This window comes from Alnus glutinosa, chromosome 14 (assembly GCF_958979055.1).
Source record: "Alnus glutinosa chromosome 14, dhAlnGlut1.1, whole genome shotgun sequence".
Taxonomy (NCBI): domain Eukaryota; kingdom Viridiplantae; phylum Streptophyta; class Magnoliopsida; order Fagales; family Betulaceae; genus Alnus; species Alnus glutinosa.
In genome coordinates this window covers 21,621,414-21,631,290 of record NC_084899.1, presented here as the reverse complement: position 1 = coordinate 21,631,290, position 9,877 = coordinate 21,621,414, and the positions used below count along the sequence as shown (strand labels likewise).

General features: G+C 34.0%; 2 protein-coding genes across 2 annotated transcripts; one reads left to right on the top strand and one right to left on the bottom strand.

Annotated features, from left to right (window-relative positions):
- Nucleotides 1–666: 666 nt before the first annotated feature.
- Nucleotides 667–5,656, top strand: LOC133857141 (ER lumen protein-retaining receptor). The gene is made up of 6 exons (XM_062292275.1): nucleotides 667–923; nucleotides 2,504–2,769; nucleotides 2,937–3,052; nucleotides 3,922–3,995; nucleotides 5,123–5,186; nucleotides 5,300–5,656. The coding sequence occupies exons 1-6, from the start codon at nucleotides 833–835 to the stop codon at nucleotides 5,334–5,336; spliced, it is 648 nt and encodes a 215-aa protein (XP_062148259.1). The 5' UTR covers nucleotides 667–832; the 3' UTR covers nucleotides 5,337–5,656.
- A 1,218-nt stretch (nucleotides 5,657–6,874) lies between these two features.
- Nucleotides 6,875–9,877, bottom strand: LOC133857143 (small ubiquitin-related modifier 1-like). The gene is made up of 3 exons (XM_062292276.1): nucleotides 9,643–9,877; nucleotides 7,932–8,081; nucleotides 6,875–7,210 (listed from the first exon to the last, which is right to left on the bottom strand). Exons 1-3 carry the CDS (start codon nucleotides 9,748–9,750, stop codon nucleotides 7,139–7,141), a joined length of 330 nt encoding a protein of 109 aa, XP_062148260.1. The 5' UTR covers nucleotides 9,751–9,877; the 3' UTR covers nucleotides 6,875–7,138.

Below are 9,877 nucleotides of genomic sequence, written 5' to 3'. Positions count from 1 at the left end.
CCTATTGCCTTTAATAGGTGTCCCTTGACTGGCTTTGGTTGCTATCTACAAGTTTGTATTGGCTTCGTGGGTTTGCTTTGCAGGCTTGAATGTGGTTGCTTGTCTGTTTCTTCTTTGAAGTGCCTAGTAAGGATCTCTCTTTTGTATTGTCTTTTACTTCTCAATAAACGTTTATTAATTAAATAAAAAATAAAAAAAGCATGGTGGCTAAAAAATAAAATAAAATAAAATAAAAGAGTATTCAAGAAGGAATAATTTTTTTTTTCCCTCTCTTTTACTTCACAATAAATTATAATTGAATAATGTTACGTATCACACTTTTAATTTTACAATTATGATACTATCATGACGTAAATGTTGGTTCATACTATTACGTCGATAATGTAAAATAATTGTAAAATAAAAATATAGTATATTCTGTATGATTACCGAGTCAGAAAATTCTCCAATTCTTTTTATAAATTTTTTATTTTTTATTTTTATTTTTTTTAACCTTTCCTTAATAGAAACTTCTCATTATGTTAGTTAATATATTTTTGGAGGTGTTATTTATTTTTAGCTTGTGATATAAATGAAAAAAATAAGAATTTTAATAATAATAATAAAAAAAAAATCACGTTTTCCATTAGAAAATCGATAGGATTACATATTAACGTCGTGACATGATCGACCGACCTCTTCCTTTTGGCTTTCCCAGATCTAACTCTCACTGCCGAAGAGCTCCGACAAACGCAAACCAAGAGAGCGAGTAAGCGACAGTTAATTTGAGCAAAAAGAAACGAAGCGCAAGAACTCTGTGGAGCATTTTGGGGGTCGATCCGTGGAATCCAAGATGAATATATTCCGATTAGCGGGTGACATGACCCATTTGGCCAGCGTCCTCGTCTTGCTCCTCAAGATCCACACCATCAAATCCTGCGCTGGTACATTTTTTCAATTCATATCTTCATGAAATGTACGTTTCTGGGTTTATATTACTAATGCGAATCTTGTTGGGGCTTGTTGAAGATTGAGAGGTTTTTTAGGCCTCTAACGGAAGTTAGAATGAAACCCAGGTTGGTGAATTTATTGATTAAGTAATGCTTGAGAGAGTAGAAATTTATAGTTTTAAGGATAACAAGGTTTGAGACAATTGTACTATAATCAGGATGGAATCCTCTTGCTTTCGTAATGGAGCAAGCGAAGAAGCATTTAGCCTTTTGAAAGAGAAGAGAGGTTCACTGTGATTTTATGGACGTCGTTGAACATTTCGAGTTAAAGTTACTGCCAAAGTTGCACATGTTTTAGAAGTATGGTTCAGAAATGATTGGGTTGTAGTTCGAGTGAGGGAAGAAAATGAATTTGTCACTGGGACTTTGTGGGTCCTTTCAAAGGTTTCATCTGAGACAACCTTCTTTCTTGTTCTTAGGTTTTAGAGGTATTTGAAAGAGCCTGATTGATTGTCTTTGGCATGCTTTCAAGCAGAGAAAATGTGGGAAGCATGCCTCTGGTTGGGGTTGTGATCTGGCCCTTAGGAGAATCACAGATGCCACTCAATTACTCTTTCGTGTATTGGTTCATCTGATGTTCTGTTTAATCTGATAATTAGTATTTTCTTTGTAAAATGTGGTAATAATTCTGTATTCATCATCTGTTCAATCAATTTAATGCTTCTATTGGCAGTTTGGTCGCTAGTTCTTCTAACAATGGCATTGCTTAAAATTTCAAATTCTTCCCCAGTCGTAGAGATGAGGAATCATTGAAGTTTCATCTCTATCGGCATGCACTTTTAGTCCTTGCATCATACCCCTAAAATTTGGCGAACACTCCTAAAAATTTCATTGAGAAGACGACATTGTTTTTTTGGAGGCGTGGCTTCTTTTTAACAAAAATATATTATTGGAAAAACACTCTCTGCCTAAATATATTATATTTTATTTTGAGGTTTGCTGACCGACCCCCACGGATCACTGATCATCTCTACAGTTGTTGGCCATTGCCGCACACCATTAACTGCCACCTTTGGTTGTTGGAGTCAACAGTGGTCCCATTTTTGAAAATTGCAAGACTATATGGATTAGGTTTAAGATTCACTACTATCCTAGTGGTCTGCATGGAGAATCTTTGTGTTTGTTTTTGGCAGACCTATTGGTGGTTGTTAGACCTTTACATTTTAAGTTTCTTGCTTTATGGCTAAGAAAAATATACTACTCAGATGTACTTCATCCATTCCCAGTTGGCTTTCTAATGTGTTGATGTTTTTCTTTTTGTGCGACTTACGGTCTCTCTTTTTGTGCATGTAAGTGCACATGTGTGTGGGAAGGAGACCTCCTCTGTATTACTTCCATAATTTTCAATTTTTAGTGTCATTAGATTCATGTTAGAGGCTTCATCTTTGTTCTGTATAATATTGTTTAGCTTCATTTCTTACTGTTTTTATTTAGGATGATTGATTAGAAAACGAACTTTTGTACTTCAGAACTTGCTAAAGTCTTTGACCTTTGATATGCTTCATGATATATAGGTATTTCTTTGAAGACGCAAGAACTCTTTGCTATAGTTTTCCTTGCCCGCTACTTGGATATGTTTACCAACTTTATCTCTCTTTATAATACCATCATGAAGTTAATATTCTTGGGGAGCTCGTTTTCAATTGTTTGGTACATGAGGCGCCACAAGATTGTTCGTCGGTCCTATGATAAAGACCAAGATACCTTCCGCCATTATTTCCTTGCACTGCCTTGCTTACTCTTGGCCCTACTTATCAATGAGAAGTTCACATTGAAGGAGGTTTGTTTTTATCTTTGTTAGTTATAATATTACAAACATGTGAATGTGCTAGGTATAATTTCAAGCTGCTTGGCCATTTACATCTTTTATAGAGTTTTTTGCCAGAAGATGTTTGTCTCTTCTTTTCCCTTATTTTCTCTCACATGCTTCACAATATAATGGACCAGGTCATGTGGACATTCTCCTTATATTTAGAAGCTGTGGCCATCCTTCCTCAGCTCATACTGTTACAGAGAACTAGAAATATTGACAACTTGACAGGGCAATATGTATTTCTTCTTGGGTATGCTAATTCTTTAACCACATTAATTGAACAGTGAAGATATTTTAGATTTCTGGCTTATTAATTTTTCTTTGTTGTAATATAGTGTGGTTTCCTCTCAAATTGGTATCTTCTTATGTTAGAACCATGTAAAATATCAGTGCTGGTTAATCATTGTGTGACAATTGCACGGTTATGCTTAAATTTTTTTTTTTTTTTTCAGTGTTGCTAAACTTTTTTTTTTTTTTTTTTTTTCAGTATTACTAAACTCTGATGTACTTTAATGCAATCCAGAATAATTCTTTCTCCTGCTAGTTATGATTTCAACTGAATTTCAATGGTTATATCACTCAAGTCACAAGTGCATAGGATGATGCCTATCACCTCAGGTGTATAGAATCCCAGGGCACCTTCCAGTTTTTACTACACTCTTCGTAAAATTAGATGATATACCTATTATTCTGACTGTAAAATTTCTAATATTTCACTGGTGGTCCGGTGGAACAGAACCAATCGGTTGTATGGGTACAATTCTAACTTGATATCTTCAAACTTTGGTGGAAAAAGACAACTATCTTAAATCATTTCTATATACCCTTGATTCATTCCCTTCACAAAAATTTTCTGCAGCAATGTCATTTAATGTTATTTCCTCTTCCCCCCCCCCCCCCCCCCCCCCCCCCCCCCCCTTCTGTATCTGAGAATAAGTTGTCTCTTCTTAGTCACCCGTAATGTTTGAATTTCAAAACTAAAAAATTTTGACCCTCATACGATCGCCTTAAATTTGGTTCAGTTATCGATTCTCGTGTTTATGTGCTAATTTGACTAAGTTGTGCTTACGGTAGAAAATCTACTTTTACTTCATTCAATTTCTGCCTGTCTTAATGCAGTGCTTATCGAGGATTATACATTCTCAACTGGATTTATCGCTACTTCACTGAGCCACACTATGTTCACTGGATAAGTATGACTCTCCCTCTGTCTCTCTGGTGTTCTGTCTCTTAGTGCAGGTTTGCTTGTGTTTTCTGTGAATGGGTGTCGTGCATTCCTACACATGATCACTCTATTTATATGTATGCAGTACACTTCATTTGTACTTGAGTTTCTTGTTTTTGTGATAAAAGTTTTTATTTGTATCGAAAAAGGGTATACCTATATGTATATAAACGATCACAACATGGTCACAAAGTGTGGGCATATGCATATCTGGTGTATTTGATGATGGCATGCATATTGGTGCTTCTAATAACGTACACATGGAATTGTGAACTGTTACGTACTTACAGAAGCACAGCTCCCTGGAGGTCTTTATTTTATTTTTTTAATCTTTGCTTCCCCTTCTCTTTCAGGTGTGGTTTTTCCCCCTTTTTCTTTTTGTCTTTGGGATGGAGGGTGTTAGATGTTTTTACATTTTCCCAATAAAATTACTGGTTCTAGTTTTTAGAGAAATGCCTGATCACACAGACTCTGTAATTTATTCGGCTTCACATAAAAAATGTATACATGGCGCCTAACACTCATGCAGTGTATTATTGACATTGTCATTTGATCAAGTTTCTATTTCATATTAAATAATTTCTGCAAAGTGGTGCCTGTGACTCCTTTTGATTCTGATATAGTGTACGAGTTAATATATGAGCATCACATAGATTTTATAGGTTTATATTCCCACCCTTCTTGCCCGTGTTCTGTAATTTAATATATATATATTATGTTAACATGTTTCATTACAGTTTTCCAATTTTCTTTTGCCAATATCTTTTTTTTTTTTTTTTTTTGTGAAGTGGCTGTGTGAACATTAAGCCTAATGCCGAGAGTCCCCTTACTTGAAACCCCTTTTATGTGTAGGGCTAATTTCGATATTTTTCCTTGAATGTTGATGTATAAAACTGATAGCCATATATATGTATTGGACGGTAGCTAACATCTGAAATTTCTCTGTTTTGAAATATAATTTTTTTTTTTAAAAAAAAAAAAAAAAAATTCTGCATCAAATTATCCTTGTATATGTGGGTGTTTTTCAGTGAACTCTTGGCTTTTTGCTTAACTTCGGTGTTGATTATTTTTGTTTCTATTGTTTGGCTACTGCAGCTTGGATTTCTGGGCTTGTTCAAACATTGCTCTATGCTGATTTCTTTTATTATTATTTCCATAGGTAAATGGTCTTGTCTTTTCAAATATTTATATTTATTTATTTATTGATGTTAATGATTCATATTTCATCTTTAGCCTTCTAATCTTTGGTGTAATTTGACATTTGGATTGCAGCTGGAAGAACAACAAAAAGCTTGAATTGCCAGCTTGAATTCATCCTCCCCCAGTCCCCCATTTGTTGGGAACTAAAGATATCATGTAATCCACAAGGATACTATGTCAATTCTTTTTGCTGAAACTAGTACTAATTCTTTTGTGATTATGTTAAGCGCACGGTTACCCCCAGCGGCGTGCATCGACACTGCATCTCAACAATCACTCTCTTGAAGAAAATATGGATTATGATTTGTTCAAAATCTCTGTTGTAAGCTTTAAAAGCATCCCAAAACAAGATAATGTAATAGACTATACAAGATTATCCCAAAGATTTTATATGGCTGCCATTCATTGCCATTCAGGGTTTGCGTCAAATGAGCCTTAAATGATAGTAGATTTGTTTTTTCGTCTGAATTATATTTGATGAAGATGAAAAAAAAAACAATATATGTTCATAAGATAAATAGAAAGTGGTTGGTCAGGGAGATGCTATTGAAAAACCGAATAATTAAAAACACAAGTCATTTATAATAATACATGTGAAAGGAAAAAGTGAATTGATTAATGCATCACCTATTATTTGTTAGGGAAATGATTTGTGGGAGATGAAAAATCGTCCCCCATCACCCTCTTTTATTTTTTAATCAAAATTTGTCCTTTGATGTGACATCAAAGGACAAATTTTGATTTAAAAAACCAAAAAAGAAGCTGATGGGGGCCGTCCCTCATGTATGAGCTCTCTATTTGTTAAGGGGAAGAGTAATGCAATAAATCACACTTCTATTTGACTGCTATTTTACTCTGCTCTCACAACAGTGTTAATTTACCTTTTTGATTTAAGCCTGATTTATGCTAGAAACAAAGACTGATTCACATTATCATATAAGCATTGATGAAATAGAGGTGCATTAATGCTAAAAACCACACTTCTATTCCATTACTATTCACCATGTGCTAATGCGACAATTCCATCCATGCTTTACTGCCTTTATCAAAATTATTTTTAGGTCACACCGACAGTCTATATCATTATTTTCCTTCAACTTTGGTAATTGTTAAAAGGAATGTTGCTTTAGCTTCCATCAACAAGTAATTTCATGATTAGTTTGGCAATAAAAAGGAATATTGATTTGTTTCTTTTTTTTTATAAGCAAATTATATTTTATTCAACTTTTTTAAATTTTATCTCAAAAAATCGAACTTCAAAATTCGCACAATAAATTAAAATTGAATTCTGAATTCAACAAATATAACACTCAATCGGACTATTACCACTAAAATCCCACTCATATAAATTAGTTTTGCAGGGTTACAAATACGCATGGCGCATATACAATTGAAAATTTTAGCTTGGCGCTTGATTGTCCTGTGAATGAGTATTCACTAAAAAAGTTTTGTTTTGTAGTAAAATTTTTTTATTTAAATAATAAAAAAAAATTATTAATGTAATATAAAAAATGTAAAAAAGTAAGATTTTTTTTTTTTTTTTTTTTTTTTTTTTAGAGAAATGAAAAGAAATAGAGAGTGGTTGGCCAAATAACACCAAAAACCATTGGAGGGAAAAATATGGCAAGTACACACACAGAGACCGAATAACAAAATAGACTGCTAGCATATTGTACTATTGGAGACTGTTTGAATATCAAAACAAGCTCACAGAGCATATTATAGCACTCAAAGACGATAACCAGGCGTTAAAGTCCGAAGTATCATTGGTACACAACCTCAACTTAACTTTTCAAATTCTTCATAAGATCCATTTCTAATTACATAAAGCAAAATAGGAAACTTTGCACTTCACAAAAACTCTCCCTGACATGGATTATCCATGCATATCTGTGTAAGCACAGTTTGAAGTTAAGGGCCGCCATTCCCACCTCCAGTTTGGTGAAGCATAGCATCGATCTCATCACCGTCCTCCATCTCAAGCTAACACCAAGTCAAAGTTTCGTGCATAATCCAAAGAAAACAGCAAAGCAGCAGGTAAGATGCAAATACAAATTTGGGATGCTCAAAGTAAATCATTGGCACAAACATATATCTCAAGATAACTTACAGCTGAAATGACTCAAATACTAAACCATGAGTTCTAATTTATCTTATCAGCTCAACCGTGTAACCTCTTCACAGGGCCAGTAATCTCTTGACAGGGCCAGCGAAGAAAAGAATACCACAGTCAACCCATGTCCAAAATGAGGGGTTAATAGAGTTAAAAACATTTCAGATGGTTGGAAGCCAATTATAAAGATACAAAATTACTGAATATGGCTAGAACACATATAACAACTTCCAAAAAATTTATTGTAATCAAAGAGCATGCCTAAAATTTGGAAATAATGGGCTTGTTTGGAAAAGCCAAGAAGATCAGAATAGTGGCGTCACTATTCACATTTTTTTAAATTTTTTTTTTACATTTTTCAATAACAATTAACATTAAAATATTCTAACTTTTTCCACTTTTTATATCACATCAATAATTTTTTTATTACTATTCAAATAAAAAATTCACTGTAATACAAAATTTTTTCACTTTTCTATACAAATTCTTTTTACTTTATATCACATCATCACTTTTTAATAATTTCAAAATTAACAACCAACTACTCTGTTCTGTACAAGTATTTGCCAAACAACACCAATAAAAATCTACCTCATCTGGAGTCTGTTCTCCTCGGAGTCTGCGCCCGTCAAACAAGAATGCAATAGAGTTGAACTCCACAGACTGACGATCACAGTACGCATTCATGAGTTTCCGCAACTGGGTGCTTCGTTTGATCCTAAAGAACACCTCATTACCATCCTACAATCAAATAAAAGCGACAGATATTTATAAGGGGACAAAAATGGAAAAAGAGGCATGATACTTTCTTGACGCATACCAGAATTAAAGAAAAAAAGGGCAACTCAAATGAAAAACAAGATTGATAGGCATAAGGATTTCGTTTTGTTTGGTTTTTACTAATTCCACAGTTAATATCAACCAGAATTTTATCATTAGCTGAAGTTGGATGTTTTAACCCACTTTAATACTTGTTAGAAATATAATTGACGCCAAACTAAAAATTCAACAGGAATTAATGAAACAGGTAGCAGCTAGGCAGTTCAAAGTTAGAATAGAAGATCAAAATAAGTTTGATAAAGTTCATTTGATTAGGCTTCCAGCATTTTTGAAGTAGATGATTGTTCTTACACTGTTAAAAACATAAAAACTCGGCTTATATGATTTACACTAACTAATTAGTCAGTCAAGTAGTAACTTCCCCCTACAAAGACAAGAGTTAGGCCATGTACAACAAATTTCAGGAAAGGTTGGGTCAGTTTAGTGGTGGTTGACTGTAACCTATTTGATCAGCACTAAGCTCATCCTCCAAGGAATCAAATAGCATAGAGCTATTTAGCTCACATAAAACAAACTTCACAAAATTTCACAGCACATCCAGCTCATTCTTTAAACATTATAAATGCATTTTAAAAAAATATTTAAGTACAGTTCAATGCTTACACTAAGAAAAAAAGTGTTCAAGCAAAAATTACTTCAGTTGAAAAAAAATATGACAAAAAAATCTGATTTGGAGTTCATCTAAAAAGAACATACAACATGCTAGTATTAGAGCATAGAATTTGAATACATATAAGAAGAGCCAAATATTTTTCACTAGAAAAAAAAAATATAAAAAGCATCACTACTACAGCACATAATTGTAATGTATCTGATAAGAGCCAATTCAACTTCACATACCATAAAGGCATACAAAGATTTTAACTACAAAGCTACTAATCTAAAACAAACACGTATTAACAGCCTTCACACGACTCAACATCATTATCATACTGATATTGGCAACATGCCTGCCATATTAGCAATTTGACTTGATCTAAAACCATCTTTTCATTGCAAAAGTGACATTCCTCATCTGAAACATTTCATCCGCACAGACAAATTTCTCTCTCGTCTTATAACCCATAGCTTTTATTAAATCCCATTAATTCAGTTAATGAATATCACCCGTCCATATCCCTCTCTCACATAGTTAAACACGTAAACACAAGTCAAGTACAAGAACAGCACATTGAAAACAAACCCAGATATATTCTGAAGCGCGCAAACACCCGCACAATATTTATCACACCACCGTCTGAGTTTCACAGCTTTATCCAATTGCATTAGACACACCCAAATGAATTCATAAATCCATTAACATAATCAACCACTAACTCCGGCTTATCCCAACCAAACAGGCGGTCAAAACAACAGCAATAATTCCACTAAATCTATCAAATAAAGCCACAACAGGTCAAAACAATTAATACCCAGAAATTTTCATAGCACAAAGTACTCATTTATTTCCATACAGATATACCTGGCCCTTGACTTTGAGGTTAATGTGCTGGTCCATTGGCTTCTTTTCCTCCTCTTGACCACCACTACCACCACCACCACCACCACCACCACCAGCTGTTGCAGACATCTTCACCCACCACTCCCTTTAAATACTCTGATCTCTCTCTCTCTCTCTCTCTCTGAAGCTCTCTCTGTCTCTGTGTGGCTTTAGGGTTTTCTCTGTCAATAGAAATAGAAACAGCTAGAGAGATGGA